General features: G+C 42.0%; 1 protein-coding gene across 6 annotated transcripts in view; it reads right to left on the reverse strand.

Annotated features, from left to right (window-relative positions):
• The window catches only part of EIF4E3 (eukaryotic translation initiation factor 4E family member 3), a 60,668-nt gene that overhangs the window by 19,060 nt on the left and 16,174 nt on the right, over nt 1-25,434 (reverse strand). For 2 of the 6 annotated variants that reach the window (XR_006282650.1, XM_043518549.1), the window contains exons 1-5: nt 23,105-23,330; nt 9,128-9,200; nt 4,888-4,982; nt 2,782-2,842; nt 798-864 (exon numbers count right to left, since the gene is read on the reverse strand). Coding sequence is in view for 5 of the 6 variants with exons in the window: in XM_043518549.1 (XP_043374484.1) it covers nt 798-864; nt 2,782-2,842; nt 4,888-4,982; nt 9,128-9,200; nt 23,105-23,262 (454 nt within the window). In the remaining variant the exon portion in view is untranslated. Of the gene's footprint in view, nt 1-797; nt 865-2,781; nt 2,843-4,887; nt 4,983-9,127; nt 9,201-18,937; nt 19,054-23,104; nt 23,339-25,434 lie in introns of those variants that run through there. The other 4 variants (XM_043518550.1, XM_043518552.1, XM_043518551.1 and 1 more) reach the window with 3 other exon arrangements.

The raw sequence follows: 25,434 nt of genomic DNA on the forward strand, positions 1-25,434 counted from the left end.
TGTGCCTCCATTCCTTGTTTGTTAAATGGGAAAACAGTACTTCCTTACCCCACAAAGGTGTTGCAAGGATAAATACATTACAGATTGTGCGGCATACAAATACTACAGTAATGGGGGCCATAAAAGTCCTTAGGATAGATAGATAGATTCTCAGCAGTAATGGTACAAAACACCCCATAACAAGCAAATGGATGCCTGCTGAGACTTCCAGAATCCTGGCACCACGGCATTAGTATTAAACTACTAGAACACCTGCTGATACACAGATGTTTAAAACCTAGAACATTTGCCAGTCCCCAAGGGATTCAAGCTGGGCCATTGGAGGCAGGCAAGAACAATAATCTAGAGCAGAGGTTCTCACCTGGGGGTGGGAGGGGGGCTGTTGCAGCCTCCTCCAGCAGCATCCCATGGTACAGAAATCCGAACCCTCAGCCCCGTCCCCCCCCCCCCCCGGCTGAAGCCCAGAGCCCCGAAGCGTCCCCACCCCGGCTGAAGCACCAGTTGGGCCCTGGAATTTTTATAGCATGTGAGGGGGACGGGGGGGGGGCTCAGAAAGAAAAAACATTAAGAACCTCGATCTAGAGTTAACTCTGTCCCACATAGCTAGCCAGGAAATCTTGTCTGTCCTCTTTTGACCTGTGTTCATGACAGGGAGAATAGGTATGCTTATATGCTATGACACAATTTTTAAGTGTTAGATGTTTTAATATTTTGAACAAGAACCTACTGCTTGGGACAGGGGCTTAAAATAAATCTACAGAAATAAGAAGAAAACACTAAGAAAATGATCTCTTTACCTGCTGCAGAGCAATCTGTAAACTGTTCCCCAATAGTTGCCAGCAATAACTCTTTCCAAACTGCAGACTAACAAGAAAAAAAATCAGTTATTATTCTAGGTTATTGATCTTTCAGTGTACGTGTTAGGTTTGCTTGCTCAGTCTTGAGTGCAGTTTCTGAGACTGTGTGTTATAAGTGCATCTTATGTTATACTATTCCCTCTTTCCACAGAGTTGGAGCAAGAATTTATAATACCTATTATAAAGTAGCATAACTTGACATTCTTCTATTAAATGTTTAAATATAAATTTACCTTCTCTAAATTTGTGTCTGGGACTCAACCTAAATAGTTAATTAATGCAAAGTACAAACGTAGATTTCTCTCAAGTATTTCTCCTGCTTATGCAAGATAAAAGACCATTAAACTGCATTTGTGAACGCTTGTTTCTATCAAAAATAAGTACTGTTCATTTTAAGAACCAATCTGTACTAGAAAAATTGATGAATTTATATTTAAATCTCATGCCTTATTTTCCTTTGACTATGAAAAAAGTTTCTTTCAACAAATTCTAATGCTAACTAGAGAATTAATTTTTTTTAAAAAAGTCTACCTATCACACAGTTGTCTTTGGCTATGTTATGTTATTTCCTTTTTGACATTTGTTACTAAACCAAAAAAGCATTCAAAAACTTGGAACCCTATTGCTGATAAATCACATGCAACTCTGGGCTAATAAATGCAATAATATGCTCCAAGGTGTGTGCTTACAGGGAAATAATCATATTTCTGGAGCATATGGCAACATCTATCTTTGTCTATACAGCCATAATGGCATTTGCATATGCTGCTTTTAAACAAACCATGGCCTCACTATTATTTCAATTTAGTCTGTGCTTTCTAGTACTATTAAAAATGATAAATTATAACAAAATAAGGTTAAAACCACAAAGCACAAACCCAATGAGCCAAGAAAACTTTCCCTTTGTTTCTGAACATTCTTATCCATCTTTGAGGATGCAAAGAATTAGCATAAAACATTTCATTGGTTCATTATCAGCCAATACAAGGTACTCTATCAATCTATAGTAAGGAAAGATAAATTGGAGGTCACGCAACAAGATGCAGTCTGAAGATGTCAATCTGACAATCTTTGACATGATGTGTTTTTTCTGTCAATGGAGCGATTCATATATTAATGTAGAGACTGATCCTGCAAACTCCCATTACTAGCGCAGAGCATAAGCCACCAAGCATAAACTCACTCCTGTGACTTGTCCTATGGTCTTCTGTGTAGGAAGCATTTCATCCAGTAAAAAATGTTCGCAGGATTAGGCTTATGAGAATAAAAAGCACATTAGGTTGTGTGTTGAAAAACTAATATTATTATGCAGTACTTATGGCAGTGAAGAACATGACGGGCTAGTGACAGTGTGGTCCTCACTATTTAGGCCCTACTCTAAAACACTTACCTATATGAATATTGTTATGCATGAGTAGTTCTACTGCGTTCTGAGTTCACGTCAGTGGGGCTACTCATATGTGAGAATTTTGCAGGACTGGTCAATCATTGCTGCTCCACCTATAATTAACTATTGACTTTCAATCACAATTGTTAAAATTTTATCTTGCGTATCCGTAAGTGAATAAATCAAGTCTTGAGATGGAAGATAAAAATGACCAAATAGTATGTCTGCCAAACGGAGATGCTATATGAAACCTTTCACTGTAGCTTTTATTTAAATTAATAAAATATTGTCAAATATTGTTATAAGCAAAAAAAAATCAAGTATTGAATTATCTACACTAACAAATTTTCTCGTCTTCATAACATAAAAGGCGTTAGACTTGATAATGGTGTACTGACATCACTCAACACAGTTCAACAACCAAACTAAGAACTCCAAAAAAGGAATTTTTATAAAGAAAACTGTCATCATTTTATATATGGAAATTAAGCTGAAACCCTGACTAGTCATTTCCAGAGAGAAATGAACATTTCATACCGTACTTTCTTTAGGGACCTTCATTTTCCATACACCTCCTTTGGCGTTGCTTTCCTCTTCCCTGGTTGTGGGAAATATATCAAAGAAAACAAACCATTCAAAACCACATGTAGGTAAAGTTTACATACAGTGTGCTTTTCATAGTGTGATAAAAATTTAAACTTATTTATGGGGTTAATTTTTCCAGGACAATCCCATTTGAAATGTGAGCACTCATTCCAGGTAACAAGGCTTGTGCTTGGAATTTTGACACCAGAGAGAAATCATTCATTCTTCGTGTGATGCACACCTGTTAACATCCAATCCCTCTCCTATGTGATGTGTGTTAGGAAATAATTCTATTTTCCCTGATCACAGGGCACCTTTGAAATGGCTGCAAATTCTTAGAGAGCACGTGATCACAAAACATTTCATGGTTTATTGTGGTAACCTCGCACTTCGGCACTTCGTTTCTTTTCAGGTTCTTACTAGTGAAAACAGGAGCTTGTACATATTTCAGTTAAGTTCTGTGATCACTGGAAATTAATTGTCCTTCAAAAAAAAATATCAAGTGATGTGGAGTTAGGGCTGACAACACTTTTAAACCATGCTTCATAATGCTACAGTTATTAGTCACAGCCTTTTCCAATTTGTTCTATTGCAGCTAATTTATAAACTTGAATTAGTGTTTTTCAGTCACAGCTCCACAAAAGAAAAAGTGCAAGAACCAGTTTTTAAAAGGTATTCACTAATATGTTTAATGTAATATGTCTGAACTGCTGAAAACTGTTTGCAGCCTCTAAAGATTCCCCAGCCAAAATGGACTCCCATCAATGGGGATGAGTGCTGAGGGAAGGCTTGGGAAGGACTTAAATCAAGGAAAGCACATTTTTAAACACCCATAAAAATAAACTGGTATTTATAAAAACATGGCCATAATTAGCCAAAAACCCTAATTAATCTGAGAATCTCAATAAGCCCCTTGCTTCCTGTGCAATAATTTATTAATACTTACTAAGAAAACGACTTAGTGATGAGATCAACATTGCACATTCCTTTCCTTAAATATAGTACACTGAATTTCTTTGACAGAGGAGTTTTAAAATAGACCCGCATCATCTTCAGAGAAGGTCTTTGAAGTGCACCCCCCGCAAATCACTGACCAAATCAAAACTAAAAATAGAGAAGAACAAAAACAGAAAGTTCTCCCGCTTATCCTTTGACACTGCCAGCGAAAATATCAAGACTGGTGTATACATATCCCAGTGTCGACATTTACTTAAAACCAATTTAACCTACACCGTTCAGCAGTAATGTCTTTTAAAAGGAGTTCTTGTGCTGACTCACTAGTCACTTGAACCTACAGTACTCTGTCAAAATTCAGTGAAACATTTTATGGTCTATTGTTAATATGTAAAGAATTGTAATTCGATCCCAAGCCACACTAATAAGAAACTGTGCAAAAAAGTAGCAAGCCTACTCAGAAAGTTCCTAATCCATCTAACTAAAAAGTGCATGAACTATATGAACGGGAAGAGAAATTAAACTCAGTTTATAAAGAAAAAATTGATGGTTTATAGTTTTGAGTTTCCATTCTACGAACAATAAGCTATCAAATTGGAATGAGCTGCAATGTACTGTTACAAAACTTGATAGTCAATCTTCCCTGATCCAAGCCTAAAAGAATGTGTGTGTATGTCTACAGGTACGTGCATGTGTGTGCATATATGGAGCATACTTGGCACAGTGAATATTACAAATGAATATTAGTCAGTTGCATTAATGTACCCCTATTTTGTGTGGAGAGAAAAGAAAAATCAGTAAATTAAAATAAATCAAATATAATTAATCAACATAAATGTGTACTATACTATTAGCTTTTTCTTATAGCCCATATTTCCACATGCTAATTTTTAATAAATGCTTGATTTAAGATAATTAGCTTTTAAGCTGAACAAGATCTTTAGTGATGCATGTAAGTTACTTTTGAATCCCAAGTCGAGCTGATTAATGGCAGTACAGTACAGACATGCAACTCTTTGCTCCCTCCTTCCACCCATTATTTATTATTTCCATAACAACGTAAGTGTCCCTATCCCCAGCAGCTTACAATGATAAGATACTTACCAAAGTGGCCGTCTTTCTCCCCGCATTAAATGGTAACTACATCTCAAAGGCAAATTTGTCACAGCAGGAATATTATTATAGACACTCCAGAAAATCTTTAAAGAAAGAAAAAAAAGGTTCTAGTATCATTCATATATATGATAGTGAACTATATACAGATTTACTTGCTTTGCTTGTACTTCATAAAATTATCAAGATTCTTGCTCATAGAAAACTATAATTTACCCTTGTTATGTATTTAAGCTCTTTAAAGTTAAAGCTCATCACAATTTCACTTTCAGCTTTTTTGTTGAAGAGAACATAATTCGGAAGTGGTAATACTTTAATTACAAGTCACTAAAACTATGACAAGTTGTGTCCTATTAGGAAGCCACTGTTGCTTAGCAAATGCATGTTTCTATGAAGGGTGAAGGTGGAGAAAAGGGAAACAACTGCTCTGTAATGAAGTTCCCAAAGTGCAGAATACTCCTCACTCCGTGTCCTCATATGTGAATGTGGAATAGAAGTAGCAGCTCTTAAATCTACTATTTTAACCGAGGCTATGTCTACACTACCATGGTAAGTCGACCTATGCTACACAACTCCAGCTATGTGAATATCGTAGCTGGAGTTGACGTACCTTCGGCCGAGTTACTGTGGGGTCTACACCCCAGGGGGTCGATGGGAGAAACTCTCCCATCGACTTACCTTATTCTTCTCGTAGGGGGTAGAGTACAGGGGTTGGACTAGAGAGCGATCTGCTGTTGATTTGGCAGGTCTTCTCTAGACCTGCTAAATCGACCGCGGGTGGATCGACCTCAGAGCATCAATCCCGGCTGTAGTGTAGACTTGCCCCTAGTAGCATTCTGTATGTGCTGAAGCGATGTGTGCTATATCACAACCTCCAACCGACACCTTTTTACTCTAACAACAGAGCCTTTGATACTAAAGCATAATGGGTGTGAGGAAGAAAACAAATATATTAAATATTACCTAAATCTGAGTTACAATGGAACATATATCCAAAGCAGTTTGAATAAAACTTCCTTAATGTGCTTTTTAAAAAGAAATAAACACTTATTCTATTTACTAAACAGAATACAATAAAACAGTAATCCTCTAGCTCTTCTGTCTAGAGATTCAGATCACACCGCTCGTCATGGTAACTTGTATCACAAGATTACATGATAGCTCTTATGAGCATCATGCCTAGTTGGTGATCCACTTATTTTGTCTGAGTTCAGGCAGAAAGAGTACTGCCTATGAAAAAATATGATATACAACGGTAATGCAAGATTGGGGATTTCTGAACAGACCAAGTAGCAGGGGAACCATCAGACTCTACTTCTCAGAGGCAGGTAAGAGAGGAAGCCACCATCGAGGGGATGAGGTGGAAAAAGAGCAGGAATAATCCCATTTTAGCCCCCATAAGTGGTAGTGGGGGTTGGAGGAGAACAAAGAGATCCCTCCTTCCCAGCAGACAGGTAAAGGAGAAGCAACAAAGATGTTAAGTCATTATGTTGCATCATAATCATACATTAGTGCAACTTTACAAAACAAACTTTGCAACATTATAATATGATTTTGTGGCTCTCTGCAATTCCATTTGAAAGCTACTTTGTTATCCAGCTGTTAAAAGTTGAGTACTACTACCTAAAGCCATGAGAACTGATAATAGAAAAGTCTGACAGAAACAGAAGAACTGGGTGAGTTTAGATGGTCTTCTGTGCCCTGCTTTCACCATTCTAGTAGCAAGCAATAATCTGCCGAAATTGAAAGAATAAGGGAAACCCTTTGTGTCTCCAAGGTTTTGGCTTACACCTATACTATTATTGAACTTCTACAGGCTACTATGTTCTGCACCAACTACCTTTGATGAGATAGCAAATTCTAAAGAGTACAGAGAAAATCACTGAACATTTCTGTTGTTTTCCATAGGGCAGTCTTATCAGATATAGGTTAGTACATACTGAGGCTAAAATCAATCAATAGACAAGTTATAGGCCAAGCTGCTCGTCTGCGATAATTCATCTAGTGGAAACAGCCTTCTCAGGGGACCTGAAGGAATTCTCTAAAACTTCAACAACCTGATGGGAGGAAACCAATGTAACTCTTCAATACAGTAAGGTCCAGTTTAGTTAATTGTGTCTGGATTAAGAGTGGAAAAGGCAATGATAAGAGATGCTATGTACACCATACTCTGGGTTTAAGCACTGCTCTCTTCAGTTGTCAAAGTAACAACCATTTCAGCCAGTTTAGACAGGGGCATAGTTTTGCTGTTAAACTTAATTCCCTGGGGAGAAATCTCTACAGAAATCACCTGAACGATGTGCATATTCTCTTTCGTAGGCAGGGCAACAGACACCTCTAATAGAAGTCTGCAAAGCACAACCGCAAGCTATCCAATTGCACCCTGTTTGCCAGAGCTCTGACCAACGCCCTCATTTTCTGAACATTTCTAAAGCTAATTGCCTCAGAGTGAACAGAGGAAAAGTGTGGCTGGGAAGGGACAACTGATACAAGGCATAAACAAAACAATACAAATGTCAAGGCAGTTTTATTTCAAAACTTAGCCACCAAGGCAGTGTCCCTTTAAAGACAGGGTTCTAGCCTCATCTCCGAATCTCCTGGCTTTTGTCACACAGCCCTTGTAAAGCCTTCTCTCCTTGACATTCACCAGGCTGCGATGTATGGGTCCCACCACACTGGGCCCAGATATTCTTAAGCTTCCCTTGGTCTGAGGAGGCTGCAGAGTTCTCTCTCTCTCTCTCCTTGGTCTCTCTGGCGTACTTCCTGGACATAGGCGCTCTGTCTCTATCCCTTCACAGAAATTGACCCTTTTGGTCCAGCTGACCTAGGCCTGCAGGACAATGTGCTAACACTGCTCCCCCTCACCCTGCTGGATGCTCCAACACATGATAGTAGAAGCAAACCGATACACAGAATTTGCCAAGGGTTCAAAAGCTAGTCCCTCTTCAGGTAGCACAAGAATATACAGACCTAGACAAAACAATAAAATAACCCTCCCTCTGAACTCAGCTGTCAGTGCCTAGCCTCCCTTACTGCCTGCCAAAGACTGATGAGAGATCCTTTCTTTTATAACCTCCTGTCTCTTATGTCAGGTGACCCTCTCATCAGCCTTGTTATGTGATAAAGTCCCCCTACTAGATGGCCCTTTGTTTCATTACTACCTCCTGGAGTTCAGACTTGGAAAAAAACTCATTTGCCCTGAGCGGTATCCACCTATTCATCCAAGGCACTCCATTTGAATGGGCAATCATCAAAGTTTAGCAACCCTCTGTTGTTAGTCTTGTGCCAGGTACAAGAACTTCCCCTGCCACCTCCAGTGGGTTTTAGCTCTATATGGAGTTAAAAGACAGCAGAAAAGGTGAACAAGATCCACATTCAAAAGGGAATTTGCAGTCTGACACACATACACAGAGTCTCCAGTATCAACCATAAGTCGTAAACTGTAAATAGATCCCCCAAATTGCCACCACAGAGTTTTAGCCTCATATCAGAATATCCTGGCTTTTTGTGAATTAAAGCCAGACTTTTAACATTATGTAAGAAAAACCCAACAACAGATACTTCATGCCTGCTCCAGCACTAATATGGACCCACACTCCTAATAAGATTATTTCCATTCAGAATACAGAGTGTAAGTGTTACCCTCTGACTTTTTGCAGATACAAAGTTATATGACAGGTAAAAGGGAAAACACGGAATGATATTATACAGAATCTCTCATCTGCTGCAAGCGTTCTGGAAAAAAGACAAAGCCCTAACATAATAAATCAGTTCACAAGAAAAAAAGTCACAAACTGGGTACTCAAAGAGAAGACTTCTGTGTACTATATCTTCCTTTGCTCATATAATAATTTATTACATTGGAGAATAGCTAGAGAAAAGGCAGACAAATACTTAAAGTAAATCAAGTTTCATGATCCAATTTAGAGGCACAGCCTGAGGCTCTGAAATAGTCTAGAAAGACAGAGTATCTGGCAAAAACAAGTGTATTACCCTGCAACTCACCCCTTTATGAGCCTTAGAAACCACCCAGGAATCAAACACGCCACCAATGAAATTCTAGGGAAGCCTAAGGAACAGCATATACTATCAACTGATACTTACATTTTGTACCTCAGAGAGGTGAAAGCATGAGAATTACTCATCTGGCACATGGTTGCCAACATAACCTCATAACTTGAGTGTTATTTCTCGTGTGTAGCAATTTCTGTAGTTCTAATTTTAATCTTACCTGTACTGTCTGTACTGTATAGATCTTCTTGAGATTCGATGCACATTCAGCTGCTGTGGTACCTGGAAGTGACCTAAAAAAAAGTTTATGTTAATAAAATACTTTATCCAAAAAATGATTACTTGATTGTCTTAGCAAATGACTGAAACATTTACAAACATATCAAAGTTATATGATCAACTCCAATTACTATAAAAATGACTATAAAAAGTTTTAAAAGTAAAGGCTGAGCGTTCTTATGTTTAGTTTAATTTGAGAGTTGTCAGGATATTTTAAAAATATTTATGTTCTAATTAAACTGTACATTAAATATTTAAAACAAAGATACAGCTGCTTGTTCTAAAAAGGCACCCACCCACTTTAATTATGCAAGTACACTGGTCTGTAATTATAGGATTGTTCACATTTGCTAGATTACTGGTGTGGATTTTGAGAAAGGGAAAGAGTAGCTAAGTGGGTTTTCTATTTGTTTATAATCAAAAGGAGTCCTTGGAAATAAGAAAAAATCCAGATCACATTTTGAACCCATGGGTACTGAGAGTGTCCCTTTAAATCAAATTTCAGGTTTAATGTTTTTAAATTTCAACTAGATTTACATCTGATTTATTTTTGAATACTTATTAAAATATTTAAATGTCATACTTTAATGGTCTCTTATTAAGGAGTTTTAGCTGTATTAACAATGCAGTTCAAAGCAATAATTATGATTTTTTTTTTAAAGAAATCATCTTTAATTTACATAACACCCCACTAGATGGCAACATACTACAAACTCTCACAACTAATATAGTATCTGAAATTTAAAAAAAAAAAGACACCAGACTAAAAAAAAAAAAAAAAAAAAGCTAATTTTACCAACTGTTAGCTGTAATTTCTCTTAGGGGAAACAGAAGCACTTTTAGTCAGGTGTCACATTTTTAAAATGGCATTGATTACACAGAGATTAAACAGGTAGATCCAGCACATAGGGCTACCTCTTTGGCTGCAATGCCAGCAGTTAAAGTTGCAGAAAATTTACACAGGGTCTTGCAGCATTATGCTTAATTATTTTGAAAATACGCTGACATTCCACCAAAACCTTGATACGAAATTTTACCTCAATTGTGCACAACCAAATGATGAAAGATAAAACAGACATACATAGAGAAAAGTGGAAAAGAAACAAATGATACAGGAAGTCTCCCTGCAAAAACCAGGCAGAATTCACATTAACAAGAAACATACAGTACATATGCACCGATGCAAGTAAAAACCCTAAATGGTCAGCTCTCTCATTTTTCCTTCTTGTGATCCATGCAATGCATTCAGTCTGTGTCTACATAGAGAATTTCAGATAATTCTTCCACCATTGGCCTAATGCTGATACAGCTCCAGCATCGACACCACAGACTAACCTGCTAGCATTTTCATCCCCCGAGTTGTCTAGCCCTTTATGACATGGAGGTGAAACACCTTAGCCCTGCATATGTTGGTGTTTACACCATTGCTATCACAGATACAGTTGCATTATTGATAGCAGTTGCAGTAGTAAAGGCACTATCTTCATCTAGTGAAGCCACAGGGCAAGGTCCTGAGTTGATAAGAGTCAGTGTAACCTCAATGTAGTAATGGAACTACGTTGATTTACACCAGATGAGGAGCTGAACTAACCCCTCTCAGCTTCTCCAAACAACTTCCATACTATTTTCATTCCCTTAAAATAGCCTTAAGATTTTATAAGGTGAAATGCATGCAAACTCAGATGCAAAAGACTGCAGAAGCTTGAAATAAAACAAGTAATCAGGAAAACAGGAGACAGTGAACAGAGTAGTCAATTGGCATGGCATAGGAGACTGTGGGCCTGTACTGAGAGGATCAATTACAATGGTGCAAATTCAGCACTATTGGTTTCTGTGTACATTAGCACCACAACAATGCACAGTGACCTAACGCAGGATACAAGAGTGGTGGATCTTGCAGGCTGAGCCTGAACAAGTGAATATTGTAGCTATTATTTCTGTGTGGCTCCACAGTGTAAAACACTCAAACAAATATCACTGAATAGCAGGTGTGTATTTCTGATATTGCTACTGCTGGGGGAGCTGCACAAGTGCTGTGCAAAACTGCAAACAACTGTGTGTGCGGATGATACACGTTACAAGCATGACAGGTGCATTCAATGGACAGAAGGCAGAGAGAAGACTGCACATTGCTCTGTCTGGGCTTTTGTCCATCTTGCCTCCCAAATCCTGAAATGCTTTGTCTTCTTCTTTGATCTGGACAACTCAAATTGGTCTCTCTCTTCAAACCAATGAGTGCTATCAAAATTCATATTTCTCTCTTCTTACTGGCAGTAATACATTTTACATTATTTGTGTCTTTAATCACCATCGGGTTAAAATGGTAACTTCATGAAAGTCATACTGAGAAAGCAATAAGGAGAAAAGAAAGATTGTATTTTGTCTCTGTTTCTGGAATACATGCTGAAGATACAGCTACAAAGCTGAATTTTTTTAAGAACACACAAAAGTTAGCTTAGAACAATTATTTATTTCTTCAGTGTAGACAGCAACGTATGTTTAACTCTTTATCTGTTGATGACAATGGCATAGACATTGCATTGTGCTGATGGACCCAATGGGAAAACTGTGTTTAAATAAATGATTTAGAACAGTTACACTGGTGTCGCATTGTTTCTAAAGTAGTCATGGATTCAGCACAATGTAGATTATTTCTAATGGCAGTGTGTTTTATACACGATGAAAATTTTACTGAAAGTGACATTCTGTCAGCAGATCTGCTAAATTAAAAAGAAGTATTTGCCCTATGTCCCCTGAATGAATTATTACAGTGACAAATGAAGATTTGCTTCACATACACACACCACAACTTACTTGTCAAGTATTTTAAGTCCAGTGAACCTGGTCTTAATTGAGCAACAAAAATCATTTTCATGACAGAAAGATTTTTCTAATAAATGGAGAGTAGGCTGACAGCAATATATCTGGCAATACACAGAAGTAGTCTCTGAGGCCAGAAGATTTGCTTAATAAGGGTAGCAGTCCTTGCACAACTTTTACTGAATTCACACAGCTCTTTATTAATCAGAGTAAAATATTGTGGCTATACATTTGGAACAATGCTATTTTGTCTCTTTTCACATCTTAGAGTTTCTAACATTTTGTTTCTTACATTGTAATTCCATGGTCAAAAGACATGGGTGGATTGTTTTGTTTTTAAATGTATCAGATAATAGTCTGAAAAATTAGTTTTGACATGCTTTCCTTTTGCCTGTTTCCTAACTTCACAGTCATACATGGACATAATTTTGCCTTGCTATATATTACATCATCATCCCCACATACATTCACTGGTGTTGCCGTTGGAGTGTTGTGATAAGATGAAAACCTATTCCCATGAATGGTAAATAAGCATTATGAAACAGTAAACTTCAAAAGCCAGAGGGTGTCAGCAGTGGATATTTATCACATCTTTATGCCTCTTCAAAAATCTCTTGGGGAATAAAGAACAGAGTACTCCACTTTGGGGCCATAAAATCATTCATTTTGATAGCTACAAATCACACGTTCCAGAGAAACAACATTCACAACATTACAAGCTGGCAGAGAACAACTACCAACCACCACATTACTCATTTTAAGGTTTAGGTGGAAGACTATTCACGGCTTATTTTTAGCAACTTGACTGACAAGTACTACAGGTGCTATGTGGACAAGCTTGCATAGCATATTTCTGGATTACATCCAACTCTAGCAAATGACATCAATCTTCTGTCATGAGCACTAACACAAATTAAAGAACAGAAAAATATCTGAACTGCAAAGAAAAAATTAACACTTAAAGAAAAATGATCACCATAACTATATTAAAATGGCCCAGTAATCGTGGTTGAGTTGCTATCTAACTCACTTTAAAACAATTTTCAAAGTCCTTAAGAATACGCCTCTGTACTTCTAGATTGTTTATTTGTGAAAATTTTGTTTTTCTACAAAAAAGCATTATTGGATTAGTGAGAAAAAAAACTGCTGAAAGTCCTAAAATGCAAGCAATGGTCAATTTGGAAGTTGTAACTTTGCACTAGCTGCCACACTAAATAGAATTACACATTTGTTTATGGGACAGAAAAGAGTAGTCCAAGCCACAACTTGGAGAAGAAGAAAAAGTATCCAAAATACAGACAACAGCTAGAAGAATGGAGAAATGCCTAATTTGCTGCAAAATATACAGAAAACACTGACAGAATTTGGGGTGCCTTTTATAGTGTTTCAATACCTGGAAGTGCAAGAGCTCAGTCTAGATTATCAGAATGGTTCTTCCTGGGCCTTAAATCTATGAAACTATTAACTTTTGTTGTAGAATGCACAGGAAAAAAGTTTAGATCATTTATAAATTGGCACAAACAATTAGATGGATGTGATCTAAGTTACCTAGGAAAGAATTTTCTGTAGTATCTGGCTGGTGAATCTTGCCCATATGCTCAGGGTTTAGCTGATTGCCATATTTGGGGTTGGGAAGGAATTTTCCTCCAGGGCAGATTGGAGAGGCCCTGGAGGTTTTTCGCCTTCCTCTGTAGCATGGGGCATGGGTGACTTGAGGGAGGCTTCTCTGCTCCTTGAAGTCTTTAAACCATGATTTGAGGACTTCAATAGCTCAGACATAGGTAGGAGTGGGTGGGTGAGATTCTGTGGCCTGTGCTGTGCAGGAGGTCGGACTAGATGATCAGAATGGTCCCTTCTGACCTTAGTATCTATGAATCTATGAAAAAAACAAAAAACTTAGAAAACTCCTTTTTCTGAATTCTTCCAACAAATGATGCAACATACAATTATACTGATTCACAAATTCACAGATTATAAAGCCAGAAGAGAACAGTGGGATCTAGTCTGACTTTCTGCATATGAACTAATGGAGTCTACATACAGAAATAGGAGCCCTAAGGAGATCTAATTGCCCCTTTCATATAAAGAGTTTAATTCTGGAGCCTAATGATGATAAATAACTATTAATTATCTTTCTACAACTTGAGTAAAGTCCCACCAATTTCTCCTCCCTAGTTCTTGTTAACCTTGAAGCACTGTTCCAATCACAATCTTTCTCTATACAATTCTAAAATTTCCCTCATGGAATTCTTCAATTTTTGCTTCATGTTTGTTCTCACACAAGTTAATATAAAATTATCTAGACCTTTAGTTACCTTTCTTGTGCCTTCTCTTGATAAATAAGGCCCTTATGCCAGAGTAGTTTAAATAGCTTACATAGGAAATTACTTTTCCTCTCTGTGAAAACACAGAAAAACAGCTGGTCTAATCATAAAATTATCAAGACTATGCCTATAACACTGAGGTCTTTTGATTTATTTAAGGCTATCATCAAGTATTGAAAAAGAGGAGACCATTTCCCTGAAGTCATATGATAAATGTGTGACCCTTAGTATATTTTTCCACAGCACATCAGAGACAGAAAAGTTTTGTATCAGCTGACAAATTCTAATTTTAAAACGTACCCTTGACTTTCTTTGAGGTTGCTATAGTAGGCCCAAACCACGTCTCTCAATCATCTCCAGACTCCCTCAGGATGTGTAATGGATGGTCAGAGCCATGGTAGTCAGGTCAGTCAACAATGTAACAGATTTATGATGAGTACCTCTAAATGTATCTATGTTATAAACTGGACAAATTGCAAAAATATTCCTCTGCTGGATAGAGATGTGAGGTTCTAGTTAGAGGCAGTGAGAGCCTCTATTGGTGTTTCAACAGTAGGGAAACTGTCATATGCCAAGATTCAACATATAACCCTCCTCACTATCCATTCAGGTAGACTCAGCACATCGTATTCTGACCAAAAGGTTCTTAGACACCACAGAGATGATTACAAGATAGATTAAGTTATGTTAGTTATATGTGTTAGTTATAGGCTCTCTTTAGAATCATAGAATTGTAGGATAGGAAGGGACCTTGATATTCACCTAGTCCCCTGTCCTGCACTGAGGCAGGACTAAGTATTATCTAGACCAGTGATACTCAGACTGAGGCTTGGGAACTGTAAGTGACTCTTTAATGTGTCTCCTGCAGTTCTTTGCAGCACATGATATTAACCAGTCAGGATGTTTTTACTCTGTTATTAACCAATTGTAGTTGATAAAATAATAATACATGGTCAGTCATGTGGCTATGAGATATATACAAACTAAACATTTCCCAGCCATACTATAATAAATGAAACAACGAATTCTCACTATTGTGGCTCTTTTGGGTAAGGCTGACCACTAAGTTGGCTCCTGAACCACTGAGGTCTGAGTCTCACCGATCTAGACCAGTGGTTCTCAAACGTTTTTTTTTACTGGTGACCCCTTTCACATAGCAAGCCTCTGAGTGAGACCCCCTCTATAAATTAAATACACTTTTAAATATATTTAACACCATTATAAATGCTGGAGGAAAACGGGGTTGGGGTGGAGGTTCACAGCTCGCAACCCCCCATGTAATAACCTCACGACCCCTGAGGGGTCCTGATCCACCATTTGAGAACCCTTGATCTAGACCATTCCTGACAGGTGTTTGTCTAATCTGTTCTTAAAAATCTCCAAGAATGGAGATTGCACAACCTCCCTAGGCACTTTGTTCCAATCCTTACAGTTAGGAAGTTTTTCCCGATGTCTAACCTAAATCTTCCTTATTACAATTTAAGCCCATTACTTTTTGTCCTGTCCTCAATAGCTAAGGAGAACAATTTATCACCCTCCTCCTTGTAACAACCTTTTATGTACTTGAAGACTGAAAAAATTGGGGAGGAGGGAATATGATAATCTTTCCTCATTGGTCATGATTTCTAGACCTTTAATAGTTTTTGTTGCTCTCCTCTGGGCACCAATTTGTTCACATCTTTCCTGAAGTAGGGTGCCCAGAACTGGACACAATACTCCATTTGAGACCTTATCAGTGCTGAGTAGAAGAATTAATTTCTGTGTCTTGCATACAACTCTGCTGCTAATACATCCCTAAATGATGTTTGCTCTTTTTGGCAACAGTACTACATTGTTGACCCATTTAGTTTGTGATCCCCTATAGCCCCCAGTGCATCAACAGCCACTTTCTGAAGCATATGGCAAGAAGGCTTATCAGGCTTATTTACCACCAAAAAGCTGGTGGTTTTTGTGCATGTGGTTCTAAGAATCAGTGCATTTTATATAAGACATTGATGCACTGAGATATATCCTTGTGCTCTCTATCATCCAGTTTATGCACCAACTTATTATAATACATGAGCATCAGTATTTATTTTGTTTTAGATTAGTACCACAGCAAATATAAATTCTAAAAAATGTCTGTGGGGGAGATTTTGCTAGTTATCACAACTATTATTGCTGTTCAATATGGTGGTGGCGACCGATTGCCCATTGTTAATCTCCCTAAATCTTTGATGCAAGACTAAAATACAGGACAGCTTTCCAGCTCTTAATGTCTAGTCACCTTAACATTTTCAAAATAGGTAAAGCAAAAGTGCCATTCACTTTTCTGTGAAGGCTAGAAATTAATCTTTGTAGCTCTTCATTGCTAAATTCTATGTATTAAGAAATAACATAATTTTTAAGCACTGAATTACAGAAGTTGAAGGATAAGACTAGTATTAGGCCATTCCGATCATCTACCTGGCAATGAAGGATTTATCCTAATTTTAATAATAGATGCAGATAAGAGCAAAGATTGACAACAAATGCCTTGAAAATTGTTTGTGATGGCAAAACAGTGCCTTTCATTTGCACCTCTTACGGAAGTAGTTACAACATCCCTTGCCACACTCCTGTCAGTTAGGATACTGTTTTATTCCCTTATAAGGTGGCATAGATAAAAAGTCTCTCTCATACTTACGTGAAAAAAAATGTACGATCAATAATTTTATCATTAATAAAAAGTCAGTAACTAAAATACTGACTTGGCCAATAAGACATCAACTGTTTAAACACAGGATGTTTCATGATTTTTGTTTTTGGGTCTGGCTACTATCTTATTTCACTTCTTTATATATGCCATATAAGTGTTAAATCCACAATTGTATAATTTCAAAATGGTCAATAAAATACACAGATTTAATTGATTGGTAGAAATATTTAAAACTATATTTTAAACTCCTTTATTTGTAATTACAAAGCTCATAATAATGTTCAAGGGAAAAGGCAAATCTATATTTTTGACAGGATAAGTGCTGGAAAAAAAAGTTTTCTCTTCCCTGGAGTGGACTAACAACGTTGCACTAAATTTGTTTATGTTTAGTCACAAGAAACTACAGCCACTGATATTTTTTCTTTTTTAAAAACAAAAAGGTTTGTGGTTTTTTTGGTTACAGTAGTATTAATCTATGCTTATGACATAAGTAATTTAGCTCAAAAGCACGGCTTTTGCAGTCATGCAGGAACAGAATTAAGTCATGATCCTACCATCTAACCTACATAGCGGATCCTTGCACTCATGTGGAGTTCCATTGAAGTAACTGGGGCTCTGGAGAAGTTACCCACAGATTAGATTGCTGGATCCAGCTGTAGTCTTTTCCTAGAACAGCTTGAAAACTAGCAGCTAGTGCTACTAGAATATTCTTTTAGTTATTCATTAGAAAGGTGTTTACTCGGCATATGTCTACACTACCCGCCGGATCAGCGGGCAGTGATTGATCCAGCGGGGATCAATTTATTGCGTCTAATCTAGATGCGATAAATTGACCCCCGAGCGCTCTCCCGTCGACTCCTGTACTCCAGCTTCGTGAGAGGCGCAGGCGAAGTTGACGGGGGAGCGGCAGCAGTAGACTCATCATGGTGAAGACACCACGGTAAGTTGATCTAAGTACGTCAACTTCAACTACATCATTCATGTAGCTGAAGTTGCGTAACTTAGAACGATCCCCACCACCCAGTGTAGACCAGGCCTAAGTGTAGCATTAGCCATAAATTGTTGTACATTGGTCATATTATAAGCTGTGTTCAAGTTTTCTGAGGCTTATTAACTGCTATAAAATTTGCTCAGTACTGACATATGAAATTGATACACATGTGTAAATGGGTATATATATTAGTTTCAGTTGTAGCTTTGTTTTTTATACAAAGATGATCTGCAGATCTAAATTCCAAGATCGAACGAAACAATGGTTCTGAATGCCTCAAGCCACCTTAGTATTGGGGACATCCATGCTCCTTAGTTACTATTTTCTTTTCTTTTTCTGCAAGACCCAAATTCTTTGGAACTGACGAATTCTCATTTAACACAATAACCCAGACATCACACGCACCAGGAAACTGCTAACTGCCTAATGAGAGTCTTCAATTTTTAAAGCATTGTTTTTAAAATGCTTACACTCTATGGAATATGATCATTTTTGAAAACTTGCAAGACTGCAGATTATTGTAAAAACCACAAGACTTGCCTTTCACTCAAAGGCTCAAGATCCTGAAAGCTGATTCATGTGGGCAGAACCCTACACCTGTGCAGAGCCTTGGCCCCATGTGGTCGTAAGGGTGCATTGCTGAGTTGGAATGAGAGGAATCTGTAAGACCCAATGGAGGTCCGTGGGCAATACAATGTCACCAACGTAGTCCATGCTGCAGCATTAAAAAAACAACAAAAGCAGGTAAACTACAGGTAAACTACAGCAGGTGCAGACTAGGGATCCTGCAAAAGGAGGAGGAAAACAGTTTAATTTTAATGTGCTACATGCTCCTCTCTAGTTTTGGAACACTTAGAACATAACCTAAAAGTAGAATTTAGCATCACTTTTTAAAAAGTTGTATCGTCTTTTTTTTTTTAAAAAAAAGCTGGTAGCTACCTTGATCTTTTATGATGCAGCTGAATTAACAACATTTGAAGATCATATATATGACCTTCCTTGTCTGACTGCTGAATAATAATTTTCTCCAAGATACTTCCATCATTCTCATTTTCCTAAAACAAAATATGGGGCAAGATACCAGCACACAATATCTAATGAGGAATACTGTAGTCAAACATACTGAAAAAGGCTTACTGCCTGTGAGAATTGCAAGTGTACAACTTTACATATATGAATGAGATAATACTCAGCTTCTAGGCGGAGGCATGGCCAGGCAGCTCTGTGAGCTACCTCCGCCCAGAACGCAGGCTTCGCAGCTCACAGTCCACGCCACCCTCCTTCAGACCCCCCACCCCAAGTTTTAGTCAGGGGTATATAGTGAAAGTCATGGACAGGTCACGGGCCATGAATTTTTGTTTACTGCCCGTGACCTATCCATGACTTTTACTAAAAATACCCATGACTAAAACGTAGCCTTACCCATGTTTCAACTACAGAATAAGGTAAAGCTCCTAAAAAAAAAGTCAAGTAGGCAAAATGTTAGGTGACCATTAGATATTCATTTTGCTTAACTAATGTAAGATTTAGCTACTTCCTCAAAAAAGCTCACTTCTGCTGGACCATCTATAAGAAGTGATACAGTTTTTAAAAGATTACAAATTTAGGCCACAGTCCTTCAAATAACTCAGTGTAGGTAGATCCCTGCACCCACATAAAATCACGCTAAAGTCAGGGGAGGAGGCATTGCCCATGTTGAGTCAGTTTTTCAGGATCAGGGCATCAAAGAAACTATAAAGGTGTGCAAATGCCTTAAGTGAAATAACAGCACGATCTTATAAATATAACCATTAGCCTGCTATTATTTCCCTTACAACCATTATGTCTAAATTTAGGGTTTGAAACAACACTATTACCTGAATCAATGTTTATTATACTATGAAGAAAAGGCATTTCTGAAATGTATTTTCTTAGTATTATGACTATAGTATTAGAAAACGTTAAAGCTACCAACTAGTGGTATATAAAAATGTTTCATTTATTTAAATATCTATACTACCTACATATAGAAAGTTTTCCCATGTGTACTACACATGAAAGTCAGGGTGAGACAAATAACTTGTCATCGTTCAACCTGTGTTACAAAAGACACTGGTGAAGATCAGAGCTGTTTTTCAGTGTTTTTATGCTTATTTTTAAAAAAGAACATCATATCAAAACCCTAGAGTATGCTGTGAGTAATAGCAGTGATCAATGGATACCTATTTGCCAAAATACTTTAGGTTGTTTACCATAAAAAAAATAAAACTTAAATTGCTAAAATGTTATATATAGACGGCCTGTAGCATCTGAACTGCATTGTCAGTATTCAGTTTAGATTGTAAACACTACGGCACTGGGACAATTTCTTCTTCTGTACTGCACTCAGTGCACTGCAGGTGCTCAATAATTAGCAATAAGAGTATTTCAGGAAACTTGGTTAGCTCTTACTCCTTTAAAAATTCATTTATGATCTTATTAAGTGTCAGCATTACAAATAAGTTTTGTTTTTATTACTGTCGTCCTTCACTTCATGTTCTAATTTGTCATGCTGTGAGCCGTTGTGCACATGTTAAACAGCTGCCGTAAGCCTGGCCACATTTCAGCAGCAACTGAAATGATCCCTGCACACAGGTTGAACATTAGTTTGTAAAGCCCTGTGGGGGGGGAAAGGTGCTAATGAAATCCAAGATGTTGTAAGAAATTGTATTAGTTTCAGGTCAAAGCTGACTAATAGGAAGAAGCTTTTTATTTATGGCTCCTGGACTGTTTACATTCTCTGTTTACAGACCAGTTCTGTAGGATAACAAGCCAATCTCACATTATGAAGTTTGGGTACAGATGTGTGTATTAGAGGGTGGGTTTCAGGATTTAAGTCTGAGATGGGGTAAAAGCAGTGAGGGTGAACCAGTTAGGAACGGGGTGAAGGGATCAAGCTTTGACTTTAGGGTGAGGCAGTCAAAAATGGGGGCAGGCATTAAACTTTGACTCTAAGCTGGGTAGTTGGGAATGGAGTGGTGTCAGGCGGTGAGTCTGGACTGGGGCAGTTAGGAGTGTGGGGGTGAGTGGGCTGGGACAGTTGGGAGCAGTGGGGGGGCTTGTCCTCTGCTCTAGGAGAGGGTGGTCCTGTGTCGCCCCCCCCACCCCCCGCTGCTCAGTCCCATGTATTTGGGATTGGGGGTTATGGAGCTGGTCTCTCCCCTCCGGCAGAGCCTGCAAGGCAGAGAAGACCAGACCCTCCACCTATTCCCGGTCTGAGAGACACAGCAGCGCTGGGCCCTGGGCCTGGGGGTCTAGCAGGGCCCTGCTCAGGACAAGGGTCTCTATACTGGGGGGGGGGGGGTGTCTCGGGGGCCTGGCGGAGAGTCCCTGGGCCCGGGGGGAAGCGGGGAGTCAGGCAGAGGGTTCCTAGACCCTGGCGGGGGGGGGTGGTATTGCGGAGGGATCCTGGGCAGAAGGTCTCATGGGGCCGGGGGGAGAGTCCCTGGACCCCAGGGCTAGAGGTCAAGCAGACAGTCCCGAGGCCCAGGCGGCTCTGACGAGGGATATCGGGCAGGGTCCCCGGGTCCAGGGGGGCTCATAGGGCCTGGCCAGGGGGTCCCGCGGAGGGTCCCGGGGGGGGCTCATAGGGCCTGGCCAGAGGGGCCCGCGGAGGGTCCCGGGGGGGGCTCATAGGGCCTGGCCAGGGGGGCCTGCGGAGGGTCCCGGGGGGGGCTCATAGGGCCTGGCCAGGGGATCCCGCGGAGGGTCCCGGGGGGGGCTCATAGGGCCCGGCCAGAGGGGCCCGCGGAGGGGGCTCATAGGGCCCGGCCAGGGGGGCCCACGGAGGGTCCCGGGGGGGGCTCATAGGGCCCGGCCAGGGGGGCCCGCGGAGGGTCCCGGGGGGGGCTCATAGGGCCCGGCCGGGGGGCCCGCGGAGGGTCCCGGGGGGGGCTCATAGGGCCCGGCCGGGGGGGCCCGCGGAGGGTCCCGGGGGGGCTCATAGGGCCCAGCCGGGGGGGGCCCGCGGAGGGTCCCGGGGGGGCTCATAGGGCCCGGCCGGGGGGTCTCGCGGAGGGTCCCGGGAGGGCTCATAGGGCCTGGCCGGGGGGGCCCGCGGAGGCTCATAGGGCCCGGCCGGGGGGGCCCGCGGAGGCTCATAGGGCCCGGCCGGGGGGGGCTCATAGGGCCCGGCCGGGGGGTCTCGCGGAGGGTCCCGGGGGGGCTCATAGGGCCTGGCCGGGGGGGCCCGCGGAGGGTCCCGGGGGGGCTCATAGGGCCTGGCTGGGGGGTCTCGCGGAGGGTCCCGGGGGGGCTCATAGGGCCCGCGGAGGGTCCCGGGGGGGCTCATAGGGCCTGGCCGGGGGGGCCGCGGAGGGTCCCGGGGGGGGCTCATAGGGCCTGGCTGGGGGGTCTCGCGGAGGGTCCCGGGGGGGCTCATAGGGCCTGGCCGGGGGGGCCCGCGGAGGGTCCCGGGGGGGCTCATAGGGCCCGGCCGGGGGTCTCGCGGAGGCTCATAGGGCCTGGCCGGGGGGGCCCGCGGAGGGTCCCGGGGGGGCTCATAGGGCCCGGCCGGGGGGGCCCGCGGAGGGTCCCGGGAGGGCTCATAGGGCCAGGCCGGGGGGGCCCGCGGAGGGTCCCGGGGGGGCTCATAGGGCCCGGCCGGGGGTCTCGCGGAGGGTCCCGGGGGGGCTCATAGGGCCCGGCCGGGGGTCTCGCGGAGGGTCCCGGGGGGGCTCATAGGGCCCGGCCGGGGGGGCCCGCGGAGGGTCCCGGGGGGGCTCATAGGGCCCGGCCGGGGGGCCCGCGGAGGGTCCCGGGGGGGGCTCATAGGGCCTGGCCGGGGGGTCTCGCGGAGGGTCCCGGGGGGGCTCATAGGGCCCGGCCGGGGGGGCCCGCGGAGGGTCCCGGGGGGGCTCATAGGGCCTGGCTGGGGGGTCTTGCGGAGGGTCCCGGGGGGGGCTCATAGGGCCTGGCCGGGGGGGCCCGCGGAGGGTCCCGGGGGGGCTCATAGGGCCCGGCCGGGGGTCTCGCGGAGGGTCCCGGGGGGGCTCATAGGGCCCGGCCGGGGGGGCCCGCGGAGGGTCCCGGGGGGGCTCATAGGGCCCGGCCGGGGGTCTCGCGGAGGGTCCCCGGGCCCGCACTCACTTGTCCAGCCAGAAGGTCCACGGCGAGTGCAGCGGGATCCCGCCCGGCTCGGGCTCCAGGCTGCGCAGCTGCTGGTGGTTGATGGGCACCGGGTCCTGCTCGGGCGGCGGGTGCGGGGCCTCCGGGCCCGGCTGGCTCTCGGCGGGGCTCAGCGCCATCGCCCTGCGCTTCCTCCCGCCGGCCGAGGCTGTCAGGGCCTCGCTCGCCGGCGCCAGCCTGCCACCGCCGCGCCGGGCAGCAGGGGGCGCCGCGCCCCAGGGACACACGGACGGGGGGGGGCGGAGAGGGGCGGAGATAGGGGGACGGGGGCAGCCATCGGGACCCACAGAAGGAGGGGGACAGACGCACAGACCAGGGGACAGACAGACAGACAGACAGAGGCGGGCGGGGATGCCGGGGGGAGAGGCTCACAGACAAGGAGGGAGACTCAGACAAGGAGAAGGACAGACACCCAGAGCCTAGTAGCGTTGCCAGCCCTCCAGGATTTAAAAATTAAAATCTTTCCTTAAAGATTATGCCCTGTGATGAAACCTCCATGGAATACGTCCAACCTAAACTGGCAACCCTAAGCCTAATGGAAGAGGACAGACAGACTGACAGACAGGGGAATGGGGGGGGGGGGGGAAGGACACACCGACAGAGGGACGCAGACCAGTCGGTGCGCCACACCAGGACACCGACCCCAACCGAAAAGGAGAAAGACACACGGGACATCGTAGGGCGCACACCTCAATGTCCTCATTAAGGCAGGAGAACCATTTTTTAAAGTACATGGATCCGTTTTCCATTATGGCACTTCCTATACCTGGGAAGTTTGCCAGAAGCATTACAGTTGGAGAAGACAGATTCCCTGTCCCAAAGAACTCCCAGCCGAAGGCCTTGATCCCACAGTAGGCTCTGGGAGCAGACCAATTCACACATGTTGACTTCATTGTCCATGGGACTTTAGCTCCCAAGTCCCCTTTCAAAAATGAGACTCGGGGTATGTCTAGACTATGGAAATTAAACGTGCATTGCTATGTTGGCACAGCCGACATTGACAAAAGGATTTTTCCTGTTAGTGTAAGGACACCACCTCCCTCAACGATATTAGCTATAACTACATTGATGGAAGAACTCTTCCATCGACATAGCTGCATCTGCAATGGAAGTTGTCAGCATAGCTACAGTCAATAAGAACGCATTTTTCCATACCCCTGATGGATTGTCACTATGCAGATATAACTTTCAAATGTAGACCAAACCGTAAGCTCCTAAATTACTTAGATCTTGCAAGGCTGAGCAGAGCAGTGCCTAAATACCTTTAAATTCTGGACTTTAGGGCCTAATCCTGCAAACACCTGGGTAACAAATGCATGTTTCATCCCATGGAGTGAAACAGGACTGCTCATGTGTATCTGCAGGATAAAGGCATAAGTAGACCACATATAGGCAATGGGAGGGATACAGCATATGACAAATCTTTAGTTCATTTCATTTTTATTCTCTATATACCTTTTTGATCACCCTTTTTTATTGAATGTATTTACCTTTGTCTATTGAAAGCTGTTCCTTATATTTCAGAAAGCACACATGCTAGAACCTTACTCTAATAAAAAGTAAATACAAAATAATTTTACTCATAGTAAAGTTAAGCAGGTGCATAAGCGATAGCATGATTGGAGACGATGAATCATATAGGATTCTTGGAAAGCATATTTAATGGGCTGAATAATTTCATACCTCATCCTAAAAGAACATCAATAAAACCATGTTCCTTTTAAAAAACGAATCCATCAGTAAGGTCACCCATAAAAAACAGGATGTACATTACCAGGGAAACAAAGTTAATGATTATACTGTGCAGATGGAAACTGCTAACTGCTTTGTCAAATCAAATAAGATCTGGAAAACTAGTTGCATCATCTCTTGTTATTTAATTTACTCTTCAAATAGAAGGCAGAAGATAATGACCATTTGGAATAGTTTGGATTCCTGTATCCATAGATATGCCTGCTGTGGACTCTCCTTTTATTTTGGCAGTAAACATCAAAAATTGTAATCTTGCAAAAACAACACAACATGGGGCTTTATCCAGCCAAAATAACCCATGTGTTTTTTTTCCCCTCAGAAGGAGTAGGGGATGAGGAAGGGGCCAATGTCTCTTGATCTAGAAGGACCATATTAAGGCCCTATGACTGGAGTAGTTCAGTCACCATGCCTATTAAATTATTGGTACGTCTTTGCTGAGATTCCCATCAAATGTCCATCAGTGCCAATAGATGTGGTGATTTTCTCATATGCACAGCTGTTACCCTAGAAACAAGGCTGAGACCACCAACTCATTTCAC

The sequence above is a fragment of the Dermochelys coriacea genome, chromosome 7 (assembly GCF_009764565.3).
Source record: "Dermochelys coriacea isolate rDerCor1 chromosome 7, rDerCor1.pri.v4, whole genome shotgun sequence".
In the NCBI taxonomy this organism is placed as follows: domain Eukaryota; kingdom Metazoa; phylum Chordata; order Testudines; family Dermochelyidae; genus Dermochelys; species Dermochelys coriacea.